The 26,018-nt window shown below is 37.3% G+C and overlaps 1 protein-coding gene across 4 annotated transcripts in view; it reads left to right on the top strand.

The window, feature by feature from the left end:
• Nucleotides 1-26,018, top strand: part of ARL13B (ARF like GTPase 13B) — a 68,601-nt gene that overhangs the window by 4,317 nt on the left and 38,266 nt on the right. For 2 of the 4 annotated variants that reach the window (XM_081139414.1, XM_081139413.1), the window contains exons 2-3: nt 12,109-12,179; nt 18,313-18,562. In XM_081139414.1, the coding sequence (XP_080995540.1) occupies nt 12,109-12,179; nt 18,313-18,562 (321 nt within the window). Of the gene's footprint in view, nt 1-218; nt 325-12,108; nt 12,180-18,312; nt 18,563-26,018 lie in introns of those variants that run through there. The other 2 variants (XM_081139415.1, XM_081139416.1) reach the window with 2 other exon arrangements.

Below are 26,018 nucleotides of genomic sequence, written 5' to 3'. Positions count from 1 at the left end.
TGCTGTGCTCCTACAGAAGCAGTGCAAACCTTTTTTTAAAAAAAACTTTTACTTTGAGACCTTAATATAGTGATCAAGGCTAAGAAATTAACTTTTTTGTTGATTTTTTTTTTTTTTTTTAGAGAGGAAGGGAGACGGATAGAGAGAAACATGGATAAGAGAGTGAAACATTGATCAGCTGCCTCCTGCATGCCCTCTACTGATGATTGAGCCCACAACCTGGGCATGTGCCCTGACAGGGAATTGAACTGGGTTGACCTCTTGGTTCGTGGGTCGATTGATGCTGAACCACTGAGAACACCGGCCGGGCAGAAATTAACTGTGGTACAATATTATTAACTAAATTACAGATTTTATTCTGAGTTCACCGGTTTTAACATTTACTGCCCCCCCCCCCTTTTTTTTTTTGTCCAAGATCTATTCCAGAATTCCACAATACTTTGTCATGTCTCTTTGGTCTCCCCCAATCTTTAGTAGTTGCTCAGTCTTCCCTTGTCTTATATAATCTTGAGACTTTGAAGAGTACTTGTTAGTTGTTTTGTAGTTGTTTGATGTTTTCTTGTGATTTGGTAAAGGTATTGTTGCATTAATTAGGCAAGAGGGACGCCGCAGAGATGAGGTATCCTTCTTAGTACATTATATCCAGGGGTGTGTGATGTTAATATGTCTTGTTACTGGTGCTGTTAACCTTGTCTGCCCAATGTTGGTGTCTGCCCAATCTCTCAGCATAGTGTTTTGACTCAAACAGATTTGCATCTGAATCCTAGGAGTTTTGGCAATTTTTGTGTGTGTGTGTATGTGTGAAGTGTGGATAACTTCTGTCTTGCAGCATTTTGAGAAAGAAAATTTGTGCAAGTACTTGATACTTTGCACATATTACTTCCTCAGTAAATAACACCTATGATCCTAGGAGACAAGTGCTGATTAGTAAATTTCCCTCCTCATTTCATTTGTACTCACCATTTTGTACTTTTCTGTGTTAGTGGAGGAAGGGTCTGTTTTCTTTTCCAAGGCTAATTCTTATGCCTGTACTCTTTATTCCATTTCTTCCCACTTCCTGGTGAACTTCAGTTGTTCAGCATTTGGCCAGAGATCAAAGAGAGGACTTTTGGGGTACAAGAAAAATCTAATCTTTTACACCCAAATTTGTTGTTCAACCTTATTATCCAAACTATATAAATCTTTTTGTTTTGTCCTCAGAACTTCGCTCCTACTCCTTCAGTACATAAACATCCTCAAGCCCCTCTTACTGTTATAGAACAGATAGAGTTTGTCCACTCAGTGCTGGCAGAGCCGGACACTACACTAGACACGGAGAACTGCAGTGGAAAAAAGACTATTTTATTGATGAATGGTGCTACCCAGGAGAATGGGGAGCTAATGCTCAGAAGCGAGAACTCCTCTATGGCACATAGGTTACAGATTATATAGGGCAAAATCTCAAGACATGGTGGGTTTGGGGTTTGGGGTCACGCTGGGAGCTGATTGGCTGGAAGTGAGGTAAGGGTAATGAATCATTTCTTCAGGTCCTGAGGACAGCTTTTTGAGGTCTTTCCTGGCATCTCTCTGCCTAGTCTCATGGAAAAGTAGTTGGTGGTTGTTCCACCTTAGGGCTCAGGAACTGTAACATAACTAGGGTCAAGATGTGGCTAGCCTGCCAGAATTCCAGATGGTGTGACCATGATTCAGCTCCAGGCTGCTGTCTTCTGCTGCCTTGGCACTTGCTGATTATCTGGAGGAAAGGCTGGGTCTCTGAGGAGTATATATAGAGATAGATATGATTTCTAGAGCTAGGATTTAAAACTAAATTTAATCAAAGTCATAAGGATCCTCGGTTTCCCTACCTAAAAAATCAAACCTAACTGTTTCCTATTGCTGCTGTAATTAATTATTAATTTGGTGATTTCAAACTATTATCCTATAGTTTTCACTTCAGAAGCCCAAAATGGGTCAGCAGAATTGCATACCTTCTAGAGGATCTATGGAAGAATCTGTTTTTCTTTGCCTTTTCTAACAAGGAAAGAGGCTGTCTGCATTATTTGGCCCATGGCCCCCTTCTCCATCCTCAAAGCCAACAGCATAGCATTTTAGCATCTTCTCCCTGATCTTCTGTCTCTCCCTTATAAGGAATCTTGTGATTTCCTGGATACTCAAAGATATACTCCCCATTCAAGATCCTTAATCACTTTGGCAAAATTCCACGTATGGTAACATATTCACAGGTTCCAGGGATTAGAATGTAGATATTTTTGGGAGGCCATTATTCTGGGTCTACCATATTAACCCTCTTTCCCTGCAGCCCCTAACCACCCTTCCTCCTTCCCTTCACTCCAAATTTAACAGTTGGTTATGGATTATAGGAAATTTCTCAACTTCCTCCCCTCTAATGTATTCCTTAGCTTCTTTCATTAGAAGACTTCTGCCCAGACTCTTCAATTCAGTTGTTTTTACTATCTCAGATATGGCCTGGCTATTAAATCCAATGAATTCTTTTCAATCTCTTAGCATCATTTGACACCTAAAACCACTCTCTTTTTGAAATTCTCTGATTTCTTTTTCCTGATTTTTTAAATCTTTACCTTTCTGCCTTTTTCTTTTCCATGTCTCTTTGCCAGTTAGCCTTTTTTCATCTGACTTCCAAGTTTGCCCCAGGGTCTGTCTTCAGCTCTTTTCTTCTATGCATTCTCCCTTATGGTCAGTCTCACCTAATATTGGGACTTCAGCTACCACCTCAACATTCACTCCCAAGTCCAAGTTTCCAGCACAAAGACTCATCTACCACTTGAAGATATACATGTCCACAAAACCCTCAATTCCAGCTCATCCAAAATTGCACTTAAATCCTCTCATTTCCATGACAAATTGCTTCTGCCTCCATGTTACCCAGATCAGAGGCCAAGAGTAATCTTGGACACCCTTTTGAGCTTTGTTCTCTTAAATCATCAAATCCTTTGGTTTCTACCTGTGGGGTTTTTTTGCCACTTAAATATCTTACACTCTTTCAGCCCTTCCATACCCACTGCTCTCTCCATTATTCCACTCTCTCCCAGATTTACTTGACAGACTTTCCACTATCCCTTCTGATGAATCCTCCACACTGCTGTCAGTGGTGTTTTTAGTATACCACAGATTTTAAATCTTCGATCTTTCCTAATTCCCTTCAGGATAGCATCTAATCTTATTTCTTAGAAGTTACTGGTGATTTGACCTGAACCTGGCTAAGTGGACTCTTCATAAACTGTTCCTTCTCCTCTTGTCATGCCAAATTTGGGGTACTTAAGCTCTCTAGTTCCCCCTTTCCTCCCAAATGCCTTTTCTTCTTTGGCTCTTCCTAATCATTCTTCAAATCTCAGCTGGGAGATTCTTTTCTTCAGGAAACTGTCTTTGAATTCCAGCTATGTTCTTTACCTTTTCACTATATTTGCCTAGAACCTTGTATTTGTCTCTACTTATCCATGTATTATAATGAAATGTTTACTCAACTCTTTTCAGTAGTCCTCCAAGATATCTTGTGGACAGGAGCTGTTGTTATTTTAAAAACTAATTATGTTTATTGCTACTTAAAGGTAATGCATGTTTATTGTAGAACATTGAAGGCTCAGTTAAGCAAAAAGTGCTAAATTTAAGTTACCCATAATCTCACGCCTCCAGAGATTACCATTTTTAGTATTTTAGTGTAGAATCTCTTACATACATGTAAATTTTAAAACAATAATGAGATAATAGTGCTGTTTCACAACTTCTTTTTATTTTTTTATTTTTTGCTTTAATGTATAATTCACATCTTTTTGGCATCATTTTTCTTCAACATCTTTTTAAGAGCAGCAGAGTAGGGTGTTGCATAGATTCATCCAAGTGTATTTAATCATTCCTGTTATTATATATTTAGAACGTTTAAAATATTTCACTATTTACCAACAGTGCTTTGGGGAGCATTTTTATATAAATACCTTTGAAAATTCTAGACCAAATGATATGAAAAAGTTTAAGGCATTTGATATATATTGTTAAATTGCTCTTCAAAAAAGCTTTTTTTTCCCCCAACTAATTTCTACTCCTACTAACAGTAGTTGAGAGTGCCTTTTTTTTCCCTCTTAAAAAATGGGAGTTTTTTTTCTCTCCAGGTTATAAAAGGAAACACTGTTTGGTTTTAGTTTTTATTTTCTTGATTAATGGTAAGATAATCGTCTTGTTTGGGAATTTCCCAATGATTCTTTTCCATGTTTTTCTATTGGGGCAGGTGCATTTTCTTACTGAATTTTCTAAAAGAGATTTTAAGTGTTTATGGTAGGAACTGTTTCTCGGTAGTATATATTGAATATGTTTTTCTTCTATTGTGTATTTTAATTTTTTGGTGGCCTTTGAATTATAAACATTTAAAATTTTTTATTCAAATATATCACTCTTTCAGTATAACATTTAGGAAGTTCATTACTACTTCAAGATTATATTCACTTTTGCTTTTTCCTAGTACATTTGTGTTTTAATTTTTAACATTTAAATCTTTATTAAAATTTATTTTGTGTATTGGAAGCAGCTTTCATCCTGGGCTCAACACAAGGTCTGTTAAGCCATGGTGCTCAGTAAATATCTGGACCAGTAAATATCTGTAAGCAGGTTCTCACCCTTACATATTATTATGTACCTACTCTGAACTCCTATTTTTTATACCAAATAGCATCTAGTTGATGAAATAGTGCATATAAAGTATGATAGAATATTCAAGAGTTGAAAGATGATTTTCAAGATTTTTATCAGAAATTGGTAGCAGGATTTTGGACGGGGTTTAATTTTACTTGGGTCTTGAGGAAATTTGTGCTCTTTCAGGTTACTGTGAGCATGATTTCAAGAATGGCCCACTTAAGAGAAGCAGAAAATTCACATTAATTTAAGTGAAAGAATTTTGGCAACAAGAATTATGTAATATTATAATTTAAAATAATAAAAAGTATTTTACCATCATTTAAACAAAAAATGTAATAAGTACTCATGCTCACCACCCAGCTTTTACAAATATTAACTTTTGCTCATGACATTTCAATTTTTTTTTCCCTAAAGAAATAGACAATAAGTCCTTGAAGGTCCCTGCACCCTGTTCATCTCTTACCATTCTGCCCCACAGTTACCCACTGATTGGCATTGCTAGTTCTTTGCCCATCTGGGGGGGGGGTGTTTATGCCCTATTTCAGACTAGCAAAGCTTTACTTCAGATTTATTAGTAAATTGTTGTTCATGGTGGTCAAGTCTGAAAGAAGAGCCTTGGATGTCACAGTAAGCAGTGTGCATTGATCAGTGTAGTGTGAGTAAACATATGGTGATGTGGTGTGTCATCTTTGCTATGAATTTATTTCAGTGGGGGAGTAGTTAGCACCCTAATAGACATCTTTCATGGTCTAAATAAATATAACGGTAAATCTATACCATTTATAGAAATTGCTGAGTTCTTAATTTCTTAATTAAACTGTACATACAGATTAGCAAGGATTATCTGGTGTGCTGTATGCAGAACTGGAATATCTTATATTTCTTTTTATTCCCCTTCAGCTTCTTAGGGGTAAGACTTTTAGAATTTTAGGTTAGGTAGGGGCCTAGAGATATCCTTTGTACCCCTTTATATTTTAGAAATGAACAAACTGACACTAAAAATTTCATTTGATCAAGACTTAAAAGCTAGCATATGATCCCAAGTTTGGTCCTCTTACTATTTATTAGTGCTCCATGAATTTAGATAGTGATTTTGATGTAATATTATCCTGGTTTGTACAATCTGAATTAAAATGTCAGAGCCCAGCCAGGCATGGCTCAGCGGTTGAGCGTCGACCTAGGATCCAGGCGATTGGGGTTCGATTCCTGGTCAGGGCACATGCCTGGGTTGCGGGCTCAACCAATGATTCTCTCATCATTGATGTTTCTATCTCTCTCTCCCTCTCCCTTCCTCTCTCTGAAACCAATAAAGATATATTAAAAAAATAAAAAATAAAAATAAAAGTGTTTTAAATAAAATAAAATGTCAGAAAGTTGTTCACTTGTACAATAAAATCATCATAATTTTTTTTGGTAATTTTTTCCATTGTATCATTGTTTTTGGTAGTAGGTTTCTTTCATTCTCAATTATCTATTATAAAAGTATTTCCAAGTCCCTTTTCATATATGTGCTTATGCTACTTTTAAGTTTAGAACTTGCTTCATATAGTTTTAAATATTTTAGGTAATAAATACCAGTTTTGATGTGTCACATTTTGTTTTTTAGTGAAATATTTTACTTTGACTTGCATAATATTTTTATTAGGAATAACTTTTATGTAATTACCTCATTTGAGGTATTGTCTTCCTTAGTTGACAGATGAGGTTTAGAGTTGTAGATGTTCAAATGATTGAGATAATGTCATTTAGAAAAGTTTCAAAATTCAAATGTTTTCTGAGTCTAAGTTCAAAACTCCAATATTATGTTACTTATTTGTACATCTTTTATATAAAAAGGGACTATGAGATAAAATATATAAAACAGGCCTTTATTCTCTTAATCCCTATTTTTCTTTTCTTTTTTTTAAACTTGGAGTTATTTCAGTTTTAAAAATCTTCTTCAGTTAATTGAAAATAACACTTACCCTGAAACCATAAGCATGAAACTTTTTCAGAAAACTTTAGCCAGTTTGATGTTAGAAGATAGGTGATTTTTATTACATTCTCTAATATTGAACTGTTACCTTGATGTAAAGATTTTTATAAATCCTATACAGTACTTTCTCAAAGTTATATATTTTAATTTTACTTAGTATTTACTTAGCAAATGGGGCATCAGAAATTATATTTATGTTGTTTCATTCAGTAAAGATGCCTAATGTGTTCCCAGCATATTTGATCCAGGGGCTACAAAGTTGAGGAAGAGAAATTCTAGTAGAGGAGACTTGTATAAGTTGCATGAAAAAGTTAGGGTCTATTTACTGTGTTTGCACAGATGGTCAGGAAGGACTGGGGGGATCCCTGGCCTTGCAGGCCTGCTGGGGAGTGGCAGGGGAGGAGGCTGCATGCAGAGCTTAGACTTGATTCTGTTTAAGGATTTTAAGCAGAAAAATACCATGGCTTGATTTTCATCATTATCATAGGTAGCTTTTATTAGCAGCATGCAGTTCATGACTTTAGTTAATTTACCCATTACTAGGTAATCTACCTTCTATTAGATCCAGGCTATGATTGTGATAAGCCTACATCTGGGGGGAAAAATTACAAGATATCTTCATGAAAATGAGCCAAACTACCTGGATACCTGATGTATATCTTTGTGTATATATATATAAATGTAAGTAAGTTTTAGGGTAAATAAAATGGTTCAAGTTACCCTTAAAATAGTAATAATTGGTGTTGCTTTTACAAACCATTGTATTTAAACTTCCCATGGAAACTGCTCTTGACTAACTTCTAGTAGCACTGTAACCTTGGGCTCTACGTGCAGGGACAGTATGGAGACGGTAAAATAGCTTTGAACTGTCAGACATGCTACATAAAGTCAAAGCATTGGTTATTGCAGGGTTTGGGGAAAACAGAGCATTTATTTCTGAGGTGCTTAATTTGGGGCAATTACCAAAAAGATACTTTTATTTTACAAAACTTTGCACTATTTGATAGTGTTCATTTTTTAACCCTTCTGGAAACTGTTGCGTTGCTGCCATTTCTTTGATCTCCTTTCTTTCTGACCTCAATTTTAAGGGTTTCTTCAAAGGTTCTCAGCATTCCATGCTGCCCTGTCCACTGGCTCTTCCTCCTGTGCTCTCTCTGGGCCCTTGTATACGTTCTCCCAGTTTCAACTGACACTGATGTGTCTCATAATCCCAGTCCAGGTCTCTCCTCCAGCTTCAGACTTCAGGGTCACAAGCACCGCTGTCAACATGTGCAAAACGGAACCCCATAGTCCTCCATTACCTGGTCCCTACCCATCTCTCTGGTCTCATCTCATGGACTCCCTGTCTTGAATTAAAAAAATTTTTAAAACTATATATATATTTATAAATATATATATATATATATTTTTTTATTGACTTCAGAGAGAAGGAGGGAGAGGGATAAAGAGACAGAAACATTAATGATGAGAAAAATTGATCGGCTGCCTCCTGCACGCCCCCTACTGGGGACTGAGCCTGCAACCCTGGCTTGTGCCCTGACCTGAACTGTGACCTCCTGGTTCATAGGTTGATGCTCAACCACTGAGCCACGCCAGCTGGGTTCCCTGTTTTGAATTTGGTGCTGTAAAAAGAATAGCTGTTGGTTGAGCACTTACTATGTGTCACAGGCATTGTGTACCTTACTTGCATTGTCTTAATTTTTGGGTGAATATTGTTATTATCCCATTTTACTGATGAAATTCTGAGAAATTAAATAATGTATTCCAGGTCATATAGCTTGTAAATGGCAAATCTGGGAGTTGAACACAGATCTAACACCAGGTTTGTAGCCATATATATATATATATGAGTGCCCACAATCCCTATTATGTTACTTATTACTATAGTACAAATATACTGTACATCTTACAATATCAGAGTTCTTTCCATATCAACCTTTCTAGTTTGGTATATAATTAAAGATCAGGAATAACTGTAATAAGAGTGAAATGGTCACTTTCAACTTCTAAAAAGCTCAGATTATTTACTATTTGATAATACTGGTTTCTTAAGTAAAAGTATGTCACGTTCCTTTAGACTCAATACATGGTTGTATTGATTTGGGATTATGTATGAGTCAAACAGTCCTGTTCTCCTTTTGTTTAAGGCTGCTGTACCGAAGTGCGGTCTTAACCCCTGGGTTCAGCAGCTCAAACCCTGCCCGTTCTCCCTCCCCTTGCTCTGATGTCTTTTCAGGCAGTGTTCTCAGTCTGGAATCTCTTCTCCTTTTTCTGTTTTCACCTACCCCTTGCTTGGCAAACTTCTCCACTATAAGAACTCAGCTGAGGCATTACCTTGTGTAAGAAGCTTCCCTGATCTTTTCCTGTATCTCTAGCTGGATAAAGTACCCTTGCTCTGTTTCCTGTAGCATCTTGTGTTTATAGGTGAGCATTTTAAACTGTTATCATGTCACAATCTACCAATATTTGTTTACATTTTGGTCACGCCCATTAGAGCATGAGCACTCTGGCATAGAAAACATGTCTCAGGTATTTTTGTGTCCACAATGGCTGATGCCTACTTTTTTTTGAATTTTTGTCTGACCAAATGACTAAATGATTGATTTATTTTGGGGCAACTTTTCTACATACTATAAACCTAAGAACCCTTTATATAATTTTTTTTTCAATTGAAGGGCTAATGTATTTGATCAATGATCATAAGATTAAAAGACATAGACAGTCTTTCATCTTAGTGTTGGTCATAGAGCACCACAGCCCAGCTGTTTCCAATCAGTGACAATTTACTATATTTTACAAAGCTATAATGACATGTACATTTTAACATGCATTAGATTGTACATCTTCATTATTTAAAGAGTTGCATAGAATTTTGAGTGTTAGGTAAATGTTAACTTTTTAAATTCATTCTATTATGAATGTATAAATTTAGTTTTATTAAGGCATTGTAGGAATTCACACTGTGATTTTTATTTGTACTGCTAGTGTTATGTTTATTCATTAAAGCTTTAATTACCTCAGGTATTTAATTAAATCCATGTTTTCAAATATATGTCTTAATGATCTTAAACATTAACTACTTGCAAGGTTAGTCAAAGTAAAAATAGAAATCCAGAGAGGCTTATTTTGTGCTAGTCTCAGCATGATTACAATTTTCCAAAGTGATTTTTGTGTTTGAAGGATTTTTTTTTTATTTGAACCTAATATCTTATTAAAAAATGGAAAACTTTTTAAAAAATATATCTTTATTGATTTCAGAGAGAGGAAGGGAGAGAGAGAGAGAAGCATCAATGATGAGAGTCATTGATCGGGCTGCCTCCTGCATGCCCCCTACTGGGGACAGAGCCCGCAGCCCTCGGCATGTGCCCTGAACTCCTGGTTCATAGGTTGATGCTCAACCACTGAGCCCGACAGGCTGGGCCAAAATGGACAACTTTTAAGGTAAAAGCTAACATTCTTGGTAGCTAGCTTTAAGAGGAATATGTAATAATAATAGTTTGGAAGGTTGTTTTTTAACAAGAATGGGGGTGTGGGGGAAAGGTATATATAAGATTTTTTACTTTGCCTCATAAGGGATGGGAAAGGTTTTATGATGTTTCTAGGAACTGCTGAGCCAGTTGCTGCATATTTGTAGTATGGCCTTCCGTGACTTCTAGAATAGGCATAGTTGCCTGTTATCTCTTCCCGTGGCTGCCTGTGCTTTCCCTTTACAACAGTCATCACACATAATTACCTCTCCAATGCCTATTTTCTTGCTAGGCTGTAAGGTTTATGAGGCCTAGAGATTGTGGATGTTTATTTGTTACTGTATAATAGGTGCTTAATCAATACTTATAGAATAAATGATGCAGACAAGCAGAAAATGGTGATTTGTTCCCAAAAGTAATTGTTTTGGTTCATGGTGATGTTAGTAGCACTGTAGATCTTGAACTGCATTATAAATTATTAAAGAGCGATTGAGTTAACGTTAATATAATTTTAGTCTAACTCATTGTATATGTAGTATCTTGAATTTTCTAAAATACTGTTTAAAATACTATATTATTTATCTTTTTTTTTAGTATAGTCATTTACTCAGTTTTGTTTAGGAAATTATTTTGCATTTAAATCTTGTTCCTTGATATTTGGTAGTTACGAGTTTTTCAAACAAAATAATAAATTGTACTCTAAATATCTCACATCTTTCTTAAGAAGTAAACTTATATTTTTAAAGTTGATAATGCAGGTAAAATTTTTGTCTTGGGATGATTGCCAGTGAAGAATGACTATTCTTAGCAGAAACCCTGACTCTACCCAATAGGAGTGTGGCCCTGTGGTTTTAACCCAGGAGCAGTGTTATCGGGTGGCTTTCTTTTTATATTCCCAAATCTATTGTGTTAATGGAAGGTCTCATCTCATATTGTGCAGTGGTGTAGCCTAGAACAGAAATGAGCTTTAGTGGTGGACTGAATTATCACGTTAATAGGACTAATATAATAGGTTTGTTCCTTTATACCTGTCCCAGGTTAAAGAATTCCCTAGGATTTAGGTGAATTAGGTTCTGGTTCTTTGTAACGTATTCATTGTCTTATGTCTTCTGACTCTGGGCTTATGTTTTGCATTTTCAATTGTAAAATTGAACTAGACTATATTTTTTCCCCCTGACTCTCTGAAGTTTAACTATATCATCAGAAACATTTTAAACTTTATAATTGTAGTGCTTTTTCAAAATACTTAGCATTTATGCCTGGCTGACATGGCTCAGTGGTTGAGCATCCACCTATGGACCAGGAGATTGAGGTTCAATTCCCAGTCAGGACACCTGCCTGGATTGCGGGCTTCATCCCCACGTGCAGGAGGCAGCTGATCAATGAGTCTCTCATCATTGTTGTTTCTCTCTCTCTCTCTCTCTGTCTCTCTCTCCCTCTCCCTCTTTCCCTCTCTCTGAAATCAATAAAGATATATTTAAAAAAACATAAAACAGCATTTAATAATCATGTTACTATACTTAAGATTTATACTTGGTAAGGTGCTATACATATCTAAAAACAGAGTTGAACAGACAGGTAGTGCCTAGAATATAACAATAGTTATTTTCTTAAGTACTTTCACATGAAAAAACAGATTTGTGATAATCCTTAGAATTCAATTAACTAGAAATTTCAGTTTGTGGTCATGATACATACATAACTCATATGTTAGACTTCATCTCCCTCCCTCTGTTTTTCTTTTTTCCTTTCCGTTATTTCTTCTCTATTCTCTGGGTTTCTGTTGTACAATTTTCCCGGGTTTTTTTTGCTTAGATAACAAAAGGATTATACTTTAAAGGTATTCTTCAAAATTTTGCTTTTTAAATATATATTCATCATTTTACCCTTAGTATCTAGCAGATTGTTTTGTACAGTAGATGTTCCTAAATATTGCTTGAATGAATGTATTTACTTTGATTTCCCCGCCCCCTAATATTGAATTAACTCAAAAAGTGATTTTTAAATTTTTGTTATTTTAAGAAAGGTGACTCTTGTGATGGTGGGACTTGATAATGCTGGCAAAACGGCAACGGCAAAGGGAATCCAGGGAGGTAAGCTGAAAATATTTATTATTAAATTATTCTGATTTATTTATTTATTTAAATTGCTGTATTACCTATTCCTTGAGTACAGCTAGTGTGCACTCCATCACTTTATATTCTCACTATACTGTGGCTAATGTGAATAGATCCTGGCTTCATTGTGCCAGCCTGTTATCCTACTTCAAATTTGAATATATGCAAAGACACAGAGACTCCTTGAGGTCTTTTATCAGCTAATAGGGATCACATCAATCTTTTAGCCCATAGGAAGGAAAACATAAAAAAAAACACCTACATGCTTTTAAGGGTACCCATCTTCTACTTACGCTTTCTTGGCCAGAGTTTAGTCATAAGGCTACACTAAATGAAGAGGAGGTAGAAATATAGTTAGCCAGCACACCTGTCTGCATCTTTTTATTTTTTTAAATATGATATGTAATTTTGAGAGTTATATTAAAGATAGGGCCTCTGTGTCATTAAAGGGTTTTCTGTCATTTATATTACAACTCATTGGATATATTTCTTTAGTCTTAATTTAATGCTTTGTCCTACAATATAGAAATAACTGTGCTATGGAGTTTTTTGAGTACCCAGGAAATGTAGCACCAGCCAGGCATCTTAAGGGTATTAATTGGCAGAAAACCTAATATATTTATTTCTGAAAATGGATGTTTCAAGAAGATACCATACATACAGATAGTCAGTGGGGCTTTTATTTATGGAAGTTTATGAAAGAAAATTAACACCTTGCAAAACTTGCTATTGGATAAAAACATTTTGTTTCCTCAAATTTTACTATGTAACAGTAGATGTAATTGACATATTGTCTGTGGATTATTCTAAAGCCTTTTTGGTTCCCTCATGCTATCTCCTGGGTTATATCCTCGCAGAGCACTCACTGTCATCATCTAAACAGGGCTGGCAAACTTCTGCAAAGAGCCAGACAGTAAATATTTTAGACTTTGAGGCCCATATATGCTCTCTTTCCCAACTGTGCAACTCTGACATAGTAGTATGAAAGTGGCCATACACAGCATGTCAACATGGTCATGTTCCAATGAAACTTTGTTGTGTTATGAAATATTCTTTTTGCAATTATTTTCCAGTGTAAAACATTCTTAGCCCGAGGGCCGTACAAAAACAGCTGGTGAGCCCTAGCGGGGTGGTTCAGTTAGCTGAGCATCACCCCATATTCCAAAAGGCTGCGGGGCCCACGCAAGAGGCAACTGGTCAATGTTTCTCTCTCCCATTGATGGTTCTTCCCCCCTTTTTCTCTCACTAAAATCAGTAAAAAGCTATCCTTGGGTGAAGATTAAAAAAAATTGGTGAGCCAGATTTGGCTTTCAGGCCGTGACTCCTTCATGTAAACATCTTCCATTCCTTCAGAGCCTTACATTGAAGGGAACAGACTCTGGGAATCTAGTCAGATCATCGCATTTGTTATGTGTACTTGGAATACCCTCCTTCCATTAGGCACCTCCTCTTCCCATTTCCACTTCCATGTATCCGTCAGTTTCTTTATCTGAGTTCAGAAAATGCTCAGAGTGTCAAAGGAAAAAATAGTCAAAACTGCCTTCAACTTTGAGCTCCTTTCTGGCTCTGATTTTGTTCTTCATCTTTACTGTTCAGCCTACTCCAGTGATTTATTTTTTTCCTCTTTTTCTTTTTTAAAGATTCCAGTTATGTAAAAATACTTGAACTTTTCCAAATTGAGCCTTTTCATGCCTTTGCGTTATTGTTTATACTGTTTCCACTTGTCTTGGTAGAGAGACTATCTGCTTATCTTTAAAGACAGAATATCTACTTATCTCTGAAGATGTTTTTTTTGTAACATAGTCTCCTAATGAAATCCATTCTGATCTTCTGCTGCCTGACCCATTACCATCAATAGAACTGACTACTTCCTCTGTTTTGTCCTACTCTTACCTGTACTGTACCTATACTGTACCTGCTTGTATTACTACTTACTTGCCCTTTCGTTTATGTATCTCTGCACCTCTCCAAATGGTAAATTCCCAAAGGGCAGCTTTACTCATTTTGCTGTCTCAGTTCGGGCCACACCTTATGTGTAGTAGGCAATATTCTTGAAAACTTTACTTATGACTTCAGTTTATTTCTGGCTCTTCTCTGTTTCTTTGTTATTGATATTTGCTTGTTTCTTTTGAGATACATCTCCTTCCTATATTGCCATTGTCTAAATCCAGACCCACAGTGTTTTTATCTTTAACGTTACTATAGCTTCCTTATCTGAGTACTTTCCCTATCTTGAGCTTAACTTCTTTCAAAAATCAACTTCTCTTCTTCATGGCTGTCAAAATTATTGTATTGATTGCATATAGGTGTGGTTGTTCTAACAGAGACCTAAAATAACAGTGGCTTCACAAAAGAGAAGTTTATTTCTCTCAACAGCACAGTCAAAAAGTATTTAGGGTTGGCAAAGCATTTCAGTGGTGTTAGTGACTCAAGTTCCTTCTCCTATTTGCTTTGCAATTACAAGTGTTCTCCCTTGCCTACCTGCTCCAAGGTGGCTCATGACTGTAGTGCATTTCAGCTGGAAGGAAGAGATAATGGTCAAGGGGAGGCCATCCTCCTTTCCTTTAAGTGTGTGACTGGAAGCCACCACCTGCCATTCAGCTCACCTGCCATTGACTAGAATCAGTGGTGTTCTGGATCTGGCTCCTTCTTGCACTTATTGCCTCGTATCAGTTAGCAAGAGCCAAATATGCAGATCTCTTTTCCAGCTCTGTGTTCTGCTACCTCATGTTGGTAGTTTGAAATTGGCTATAGTGGGAGTATTTACACCATGGAAATTGGCAAACACTACCTATTATGAGTTCCCCTGACCCAATTAAGTGTTTAACAGTATGTCACTAGCACAGTACATAGAACCTGCTTTCACGGCCACACCTAATTGCCATAGAGACTAGGGACTGTAGTCTTTATCCTAAATAGCCATGTGCTCAGTAAAATAACCAGGACTCTGACTATGCAGTGCTATTTCCTAAAAGCTCCTAAGGAACTGTTGGTATTTTGGGTGGGAAAATCCTTTGTGTAAATGGGTCCCTAGTATTGTTGTATATTAACACATTTTCATTACATTGTAGTTATTTGTTTATATGTTTCCTCCTTTTTCTTCTTATGTAAAAGCTTTTTAAGGTCAGAAGATGGATCTTACTAATCTCTGTATATCTAGACCTTACACAGCACATAACAGATGTTCAATAAGTAATTATTGATTTATGTATTTTCATTTTATCTTGGGCTTTCTAGAGGTTGTCTTACACATATACTTTACTGAAATTGTCAGGGTTGGGAACCATATGTCTTTGTACCCCTGGTTCTTGTCTGATGCTTGATCTCTATATAATAGGCCCTCAATAAATGATTACAAGCATGGATGGATAGATAAATATATGGAAGGAAAAAGGAAGGATGTACATAGGAGAGCAGCTTCAGCTATCTTAGCAGGCTGGCATTGTGGAATTGAGCCACTATATGCTTTGTGCTGAGTGCTAAGAATACAAAGACAGGTCCCAGCTGTTGGGAAGGCATAGGCTATTGTGAGGACCAGCAAGAAGACATAATTTATGATAGAAGGTGTAAGTGATACTGGAAGTAGGAAGGGATCATCAGAGAAGGATTTAGGGGAAGATTATAACCTGAATATTTAGTCTCAAGTCTTAAAACACAGAATCATGAGTAGGAACCAGAGGAAAGAATAGAGAGCCCGGCCGGGCGTGGCTCAGCGGTTGAGAGTCAACCTAGGATCCCAGTCAGGGCACATGCCCGGTTTGCGGGCTGCAGCCGATCAATGACTCTCATCATTGATGTTTCTATCTGTCTCTCTCTCTCCTTTCCTCTCTTTGAAATCAAGAAAGATATATTTAAAAAAAAAAAAAAAAGAATAGAGAAAGAGGGTAGGGTGTTCCATGTACCAAAAGAAACAGGCATTTAAAGTCCTGAAGACATGGATTTGAGTTCTGGCTCTGTCTACCATGTAACCTTGAAAAAATTACTTAATCTGAATTGGCTTCCTGGGAACATTGCCATCATTTTATCTGTGTTTATATTGCTTTCCTGCCTAGAATGTTCTTCTCCCTTTTTTGTTATAATTATGTAGCTTTTAATACTTCACTCCCATTTCATTTCCTCTGAAGCCTCTCTAGATTATAACTCACCCCTTCCTTCTCTTTACGCTTTTCCTCTTGAACGCCCTCTTTTGTTTGGGCTACTGTAACGGAATGCTATAGACAGTGCCCACTGTCTTAGTTAGTTGGGACTGCTGTAACAGAATACCATAGACTGGCTTAAACAGCAAACAGTTACTTCCTATGGTTCCAGACACTGGAAGTCTGCAGTCACGGTGCCAGCATGGTCAGATGCTTGGTGACTCCTCTTCCTGGTGTCTTCTCTCTGTGTCCTCAGGTGGAGCAAAGAGAGGGAAACAAGTTCTCTTGTGTCTCTTCTTATAAGGAGGCTAATCCCATCATGGGGGCTTCACCCTCATGTCTTCACCTAAACCTAATCAACCCCCAAAGGCCCCACCTTCAAATACCATCACTTTGGGGTCAGGGGTTTATCATAAGAGTTTTGTGAGGACACAGACATGCAGTCTGTGACACCTTCACACTATCTAGAGTTTTCACAGAACATACTGGTTCTTACTCTGCTCTCATTAATACTCTGCCTTTCTGTATCACACTGTGTATTCTTTGAGGACAGCAACCCTGTGATTTATCTGTGCATCCTAACGCCTAACAAATCCTGGTACTGAGTAGATGTTCTGTGCATTTTAGTCCCTTTATCTCTTTCCAGTGTAGTTGTTTATTTTCACTGAAAATGTCCTGAGGGTCTCTCTCAAATCCTACTCAAAGACAGCTGCCTATTTTAACTGTGGAAGTCAGTTCTGGCCTGCACTAGATTTCACATTTTTAAATGTCTAGTGTAATCCTGTTTTTGGAATATCCTGCTGCTTATATTGCTTCTAAACTTGCCCTTTCCTCCTTCTAGATAAGAAAGTCTTACAAATGTGATTTGTGATGTCTCTGTTAACTTTCTTGGGAGCTGTGTAAAGTGTCCTAAAGTGCTTGGTGAAAGGGAGTGTTGTGTTACAAGTCTGTTTCTCAGTCCCACCTAGTCCCCTTAATTATATTGTTGGTCAGCTGGAATATCTTCCTTAGCTTGCAATTCTGTCTTCAGAGCTCTCTTCAGCCTGCATTCACAATCTCAAGGCTTCGCTCCACCCACAGTGTTCAGCTAGTTCATACTTCTTGCCTTTGCCATTCCTGTTACTTAGATCACTTTTCCATCTGAATCCTACCTAACTCTAAGGCCTGAGTCCCAGCTTGTAGTTTAAGCCGTTCTTGAACCTTAGTGATCTTTTTAATCTCTTGTTCTCACTGCCACTCCTTGGCAGTTACAATCGTATATAGCCTGTACCTTCTTTGTGTTGTCATATACAGATGAGAAAAAATTCAGTTATTAACTTACAAGAACATCTAAAGCATGTTCCTGTAGAAGTAATGAAATCTCTTTATATTTGTAAACTGCCCTCACAAGTCTTTTTATTCCAGTTATAGCTTGAATTCAGTTAATTAAAAAAGAGTGGTCCTGCTCTTAAGCTCCTGCCATACTTTTGTTCTTTTAAACTCTTCTCTAAGTGGTCAGATTTTTTTTTTTAATAACTCCACAGAGGTCGTTATGGTTCCTGGAGATGTCTGTAGTGTTGAAGGGTTGAAATTTTTATTGTTTGTAACTTGGAGAGTAAATAGTCTTAAAGGCAAAAGTTCATTTATTTATTCATTCTACAGATACTTACTAAGTAACTGTTATATGTTAGGCATTATTCTAGGAGATGGGTTTATATTAATAAAAACTAACGAACAAAAACAGACAGAAATTCCTATCTGCATGGAGTGTAAATTCTAGTTGGGTATTTTATAGTATCCACCCTTCCCCCAAGCTAGTATGCTTAGATGTAATGCTCATTCTGTGAGGACATAATAAACATTCTTTTCCAACATTCCATTTGATCACATTCCTTCTTATTAAAGTATATACTTTATATGTCATTTAAGTTGTGAAGTTAAACTGTTATTAATTTAAAGTCTAAAGATTGTTTCTTTTATATCATTCAAAACAGAGTATCCTGAAGATGTAGCTCCTACTGTTGGATTTTCCAAAATTGACCTTAGACAAGGAAAGTTCGAAGTCACCATCTTTGACTTGGGAGGTGGAAAAAGAATTCGGGGAATCTGGAAGAATTACTATGCTGAGTCCTATGGGGTAATATTTGTTGTGGATTCTAGTGATGAAGAGAGAATGGAAGAGACAAAAGAGACAATGTCAGAAGTGCTAAGACATCCTAGGATATCAGGAAAGCCTATATTGGTGTAAGTAACGTTGGTGTCATTGTAAATGTGGAGGCAGTGGCACTGGCCAAGGGGGAAATTCACCTAAGCTGCAGAATACTGAGTAAGCTAAAACAGTCTGCCCTCGTGTAATGGAATGCATGTTAGTGACCTGGGAGCTGGTAGTATGCCGAGGCCTTGTTACATGCTGTCCGTGGGGATTAAGGGTTGAGGCTGTATTATGGTGAAGCCTTATAATTAGAGCTCCTGGGGACTCAAATAGAAACTTTTTAAAAATAATTTACTTTTTATCAAATTTGCGTTTTGAAATGGTTTATGCACAAAGTTCTAGAATGTTTTTCCAGTGTTTCCTCCACGAATAGCTAACTTGTGTTCTGCCGTGGTCCTTTTTTCCTTGAAGAGCATTCTTGTTTGAAAGTTATCTGCGTGGCTTATTATTCTTATGCCACACTGATTTCTCAGTTTTACTTCTAGATTTCCACGTTAAACATGTGTTCTGTCACTTAGTCACATGCTTATATCATTTTGTCCAGCTGCCTAAACCTTTTTTAAAAACTGCCAGGACTTTCGCATTACTTGCCCTCATAGCATTTCTGCATAGTAAACACCAGGTGGTGCTGTAACTACAAGACATAGTGAAGTGAAAGTAGTTTAAATTGCCTTTAAAATTGGAGTAAGCTGATTGTGTGCCCTTTCCTTCTTGTGCATTTGCCCTCATTCTTGTGATTCATTACTAGCGATTAAAAAAAACAGACAAACGTGGTTAAATGAGAAATTGTGAGCAGTGTTCCCTAGTGGTCCTCAACAGCAAATGAATATTTTTAAATGAGCTATTTTGGAAGCTCTAATCCCAAAAAGTGAAACTTATTTTCATTATTTATTGGTAAAGCTTATACCATTTAATTTTCATACATTTAACTAATTAGAGAAATTATTTGATTTATATAATTCTCACCTTTTTGAATCTAAAGGAAACTTTAATAGACATATCTGTGAAGAGTGAACTTTGTTGAACCCCATAGGCTAAATAAGTCTTCACACATGTTTAAGCAGAAAAATCAGTGATTTCTATAGTAAAAAACATTGACTAATATTCATTTATAAAATAATTGTGTATGATTTTTAAAATTTAATAGGCATTTATTCTTTTATGCATTATTCATTCATGCCTTTGTTAATTCAGCAAATATTTATTGAGCATCCACTATGTGCCAGGGGTTGTTCTGGCAACGGGGACATATTTGGGAACAAAAGAATAAAAATCCATGTGTATCTCAGGAACTTGTATTCTAGGTGGTGAGACACATTGAATATAATAAATAAATTATGTCATACATTAGGTGATAAGTATATTGAAAACAAAGCAGGTAAAAGAATATCAGGAATCCTGTGGTGGTGGTGGTAATGGTGGTGGTGACAGGGGCACTTTACTCTTATAGTCAGGATAAACATAATAGATGTTATTGAGAGGATGACACTTGAGGTGAGTCAGTCACACAGACTGAAGTAGAAGAGCCTCGAGGCAGGGGCATGCAATTCATGAGTGACTGCAGTGATTACTGAGTAATCGGGTAACTGTCAGCAAGATACCTGCTGTCAATTCCATCACCTCTCGCAGCTAGTGAATTTTTAGAATAGAAAGAAAACCCACAACTAGGGTGATTGCTTCACTATTATAATTTCATAGTGAGTGAAGTCTCACAAAGATGTGAGAATTAATTGTGGATGGTATTATGTCTTATGAAATATGGTTTGCCATTTGACCAGTTTTTCTCAAGGGAGTTATACAACCATAGAATTTTCATTAAGAAAGGTAAGCTGCTTTTTGAAATGAATGTGCTTCAGAAATATACAAAATGTACAAGAAAGTATATTCTTAATAGAGTTAGAAACTGTAGGAAAGAATGAGTTTTTAAAAAAATGGTTGACTTTCCATGCAGAGCAAACTACTTCTATTTTGATGAATTTCCTGTGCATATTTTTGTAAAAATGGAACGTATGCCGTGATCCTATATAAGATTTTGTGTCCTACTCTTTTTTATGTTTATGTTGAACATCTTCCTAAGCCCCACGTTTGATAGTTCTCCTGCCTGCTTCCTCCCCTGGATGTTTCTGTCTGGACGTCAGTTCTGATCTCTGCTGCTCTCTGTTCCCTTTGATGTTACCTCCTTTCGTGCCCCCCCCCCCCCGTTACTGAGAGCAGTAGTTTCCTAACAAGTCTCCCTTCTGCACTCTTGCCTGTCCTCCAGTTTCCTCCACATTCCTTAGCAGGAACTCATTTATTTGAGGCTTTTAAAATTATAAAACCAGTGCATGCTTTTACATGCCTTAATAAGTGATATAAAGTAAGAATATATAAAGAATATGAGTATTCTTTTTAAAATGCAAATTTGATCATTTTGCTACTTCTCTGCTTTAAGATCTTCAGGTTGCCTTCATAGCTCTATGCAGCTAGAAAATTCTGTATTTTAACTGATACAACTCTGGCACCTGTTAGGTATGGCATTGAAAAGTCTAGTGGATAGTAAGTGGGAGGGGCCTCTAGCAGAACCCTGCTAAGCTCAGTGCTAGGGGCTGGTGGGTTGTGGAGAAGTATGGGGAGGGCACCTGACTTAGAGGCAGTCTGCAGTGCTCCATGTTGCACACACCTGCTTCTCTCCTGCCCTCACTTAAACACCTAGATAATTTTCTTTTCCCACCCTCTAATGAGCACATAGAGAAAAACCACAGATCTCTGAGAAGATTCAGTCATTCAACAGAATGAAATAAACCTAAAGAACTAGAGTATTGTCTATAATCACAAAATTACAAATTGATAGAGCCAGATTCATTCATATTATGGGAGGCAGAGTGGATGACCCCAGTAGCAGGTACTGGACAGTCTATCTCTGCCTGACTTGCTCCTGCACATGAGTCTGATAGCATATGTCATTGCAGATAAAGCCTCAGCCGAATTTCACTTTATGTTATAGACTTGAGGTTTCTCCTGAAAGGTCAGAATCATGGAACATCACTGGGCTTCTGTGTTTTATTAGCTCAGAAGTTCTGTTCAGCAGATAGTGGTTGAATGCCTCTTCTGTAATAGGAGTAGCGGTAAAATACTGTAATTCTGCATTTGTATTCAGCTGTATATAATAACAAGAACCTACTGTAGCTATTACAAGAATCTATTTCAGTAAAAATGTAAAAGTGATTTATATTCCTTCTAAAGAGAACAAGAGTAGATGCCATGCAAACATTCTGCCCTGTAATTAAGTGGTTTATTTAGCTAGAAAGTCTTTCTTTTTCTCTCATATCTACTGTAGAGATTAACTTCAGCCTATATTCTTACTTACTGAGGTGTGAATTATGTTATCTACCCTCATGCCTCCCACACTTGTGTTTTAACCATTTATAACTTAATTTAAAACTCAAAACTAGGTAATTTTTGACAGATACAGAAGACCTTTCCAGGAGAAAAAGTAAACAACTTCTGCAGTTTTAAATAGCACTGAAATCAGCAGTAATCCCAAATTTGAAGCTCAACACCCACCAGAGAGTTTTCCATTAATAATAGAAGGCACTGCCCAGCCGGCGTGGCTCAGCGGTTGAGCATCGGCCTGTGATCCAGGAGATCAAAGTTCAGTTCCCGGTCAGGGCACATGCCCTGGTTGTGGGCTCGACCCCCGGGTGGGGCATGCAGGAGGCAGCCTATCAATGACTCTCTATCATCATTGATGTTTTTCTCTCTCTCTCTCCCTCCCTCTCCCCCTCCCTCCCTCCTTCCCTCCCCCCCCCCTCCTCTCTCTGAAATCAATAAAGAATATTTAATTAAAAAAAAATAGAAGGCACTGTTTGTTGATGACCTATGGAAAGAACTGAGCTGGGAGGTATTTTAAACACCTTTACCTATTGAATTTTCAGCACCCTAAGGCTACACTGATGTTATAAGAAGACTCATGCTCTTTCTACATTTCCCCCCTCTAAGGTAGCCTCAGAGAAATAGCAAATTACCCTCTTTTTTTTTTTTTTTTTTTTTTTATGGTTGAATCTCCTAATATTTATCATTGGAATAACTCTGGAGATCCACAGGCTAAAATTTCCTCCCAGAATAGTAACAGTTCTACCTGTGTTGGCACACCTGAAGTCTTGGAATGGAGCCATATTCTCATTACACACTGTCTGCTTTTCTGTGGAGTCATATGACCTAACTTAACCTTTGGTCAAGTCTTACAAATTGGCCAACACTTCACAACAAAAGCGATAAATATAGAGGAGTTTCACTAAGGGAAGAAAACAATATCTGCAATATGATCTTACAAGATGTTATGAACATTTCAATAAAAAAAGACTTTTCCCCCCACATTTAAAGTCCATTTATTAAATGTTCGTTGTTTCTCATTTAGGAGATATCCGAGGGGCCTGGGTCCTCGCATATGAATGACACAGCATCAGTATCTAAAAAAGAGTTTTTTGATCTGGAGGTCTTTGCACTGTGGGTGGCCTCCCAGGAACTGTGAAATCACATACCCAATTCTGACTTCATGTGCATTTTTCTTGGGAGCAGATTGTAGCTCTCCTCAAACACCTAAAGGATTTCATGACCAAAACCTAAAAACCATGACAGTGAGTTTCCATACTAGAAACAACTAAGCTTTTATCATTACTTTTTCAATATGAGATTTCTGTCTCCTACCTGATTCTCCTTCCTTCTAGATAAATTACAGACAAATGTTGGTCTGCACGTTTTTTTGTTTGTTTTTAAATCATATTCTTGATTATACATGCCCAGGAGAAGTTAACTAGGTTATGATTTTCCTAATACTCTCATTAGAATTTGAGTCAAATGTACTTTTACTAAGTTAGACCTTTAAATAATAAAAGAAGGACCTGGGTCCCTTTCAGAGTGCTGGAAACCCAGAAGTATGGAAGTATGGATTACCCATGCCACCGAATCACTCGATCCTTAGATATAGTGGCGAGTTCCCTAATTTACCATTTTTACCATCTGAAACCCCTACTTACTATATTTATAGGGTCCATTGGCTTAAGATTTCTCTTCTTTCAGTGGAGCTTTACCAAGCTGTCATGTTCATAGACCTTATGTATTCTGTTCCCTCACCTGCACAGTTTCTTGCAGAGGGCTTCCTTTGTCTCTAAGGGCATCCAGCTTCACTCCTAGCAGCTGTAGTTTACACTAATGTGGCTGAGCTGGTTGATTTCCTTCGTAATTTATGCACAAGCAGCCTGCAGAGGTTCCCATCCTTCCCCTTCCACACACTCTATTTAATGACAAATCAACAAAGAAAAGCCTGTTGGCAGTGTAGTTAGGCAGCAAGATATTGTCCAGGGAACACCTGTATCAATATCAGCCCTGGCCTCCTAAATTTTAGAGGGTAGGGCCAGGAATGTTTCTGGTTTTTTTCCACAGGTTTTTCCAGATCTTTCTGATGCAGAGCAAAAATTGAGAACTACTGGAATAGGGGAAAGTGTGGGCTTTGGAGTCAGTCCTTGGATAGCTTACTTAATCTTTCTGAGCTTCTGTGTCTTCACTTGTAAATAAGGTTTTTAATGCCTCTGTTTTCATGTGAATTCCAAATAATGTGTTTAAAGCATCTAGTACAGTGCTTTACTAGTGTTCTATAAATGTGATGGTGGATGTGAATAGTTACTATTGCTGATATGTTGTGTCTGGATAGAGATGAATTAGGAGATCCAGTTTTGATGTGTCTCATATGAATTTAGGCTATATGAAGCTTTTTTGTTTTTTAATATATCTTTATTGATTTTGAGAGAGGAAGAGAGAGGGGGAGAGAGAGAGATAGAAACATCAGTGATGAGAGCCATTGATTAGCTGCCTCCTGCACGCCCCCCACCGGGGATCGAGCCTGAAACCCAGGTATGTACCCTCACCGGGAATCGAACCTCGATCTCCTGGATCCTAGGTGGATGCTCAGCTGCTGAACCACGCCAGCTTTTGATTGCAGAAAACAATATAGTTGAGTGGGTAAGAATAGTACTCATGCTGCTTTCATTTTTAATACTCCGTACTTTCAGAACCAGTAGGTTACTAATATAGTGCCTCCAATGCTTAAGAATTTTTTTTTCCATTAAGGCAGTGATTTTAAGGAAACATTACTATTAGTGCCTATTAAGTATGTGAACAAAATGTTCAGCGGCTAATTAGTTAAATATCATGTTGTTATTTTTGATGCTTAAGTTAGGATGATAACTATGGTTTTAAAATATAACAGAATTGTATGTGACACGTTACTGAACTCTTCTGTGTTGGAGCCTCGCTCTAAAATGCTATGTATAGATATAAATGTTAATAGAAAATTATTATTTTACAAATCCATCTGGATATAATTATGTTAATGAATATTACATAGTACTTAGTATTCTCAGTTTTCATGATACACAATTTAGGAATCATTGCAAACAAGGTAAGGCACTAGGTAAAAGGATATAGCACAACTTTAGAAGGGACAGAAGAGAGATGTCTGCTGCCGCTGGTTAGCTAGGGAGATAATCGTCAGTTCTCAATTTATCTTTTTTATAATGTTCTTGAAACATTTGAAGCTGACATATGTGACACAGTGAAAAGCTTTTCAGTTTCATTTTATAAATTAAAAATTACAGTGTTAGGAGGTATATGTATATATTTTTCTGTTCTCCCTTAATCCCACTGCACTTTCATTAGATAATTTTGCCTCATACTTCCTTGAGGAAATAGAATCTGTCACGTAAGAATTCTCATTTTCCTACCAAATTTGCTCAGCTATCTGTTTTATCCCTAAATCTTGCCTTTTGTCCTGTAATATGGAAGAATTGTTTCTTCTCCTATCCAAGGCAGCATCTCCATTTGTGCTCCAGGTGGCCCCCCTTTCTGCTTTTTCATGCTCTCTTCCCTTTCTTAGATCGAGTTTCTCTCCAGATTATTCCCAGTAGTGGGATGTGCCCCCGTGTTTCCTAGCTTTAAGCATTACAGAGCCCTTTGACTCCACAGCCCTCTCCGGCTCCTGCCCTCTTTCCATAGCCCTCCAGCCAGCCTCTGGGAAGAGCGGTCTGCAGGGGCCGCTGTCTTCCCTGTCCGCGTTTCCTCCGTGTACTCCAGCTGTGCTTCCATCCCCGTAGTTCCCTGCAGCTGTTCTTGTTGGGCTCAGCAAATTACCACCGTGTTCCCAAACCCCGTCACTTTGCCATTCCTGTTTTCCCTAAAATCAACAATTTCCCCAACTTTGTTCTTCTTAAACACTCTTCTTTTGCATTTTGCAGCACATTTCTTGGTTTTCCTCCTACTTCATTGCTGGTTCCTTCTCAGTCTCCTTTATTAACTCTTCTGCTTTACATCTAAGTTTTGGAATGCCCCAGCCTCTGTTCTGGGCTTCCAGTGTTTTATATACTTTTTAGGTGACTTCATCCTAAAGTCATCTAACCTTAAATACCATTTATTTACTCAAATGACCCCAATCTGTACTTTCAGCATTGACATCTC

This window comes from Miniopterus schreibersii (genome assembly GCF_964146895.1).
Source record: "Miniopterus schreibersii genome assembly, chromosome: 5".
Classification (NCBI taxonomy): Eukaryota; Metazoa; Chordata; class Mammalia; order Chiroptera; family Miniopteridae; genus Miniopterus; species Miniopterus schreibersii.
The sequence above is the reverse complement of the archived record's forward strand: the minus strand, read 5'-3'. Positions and strand labels throughout refer to the sequence as shown.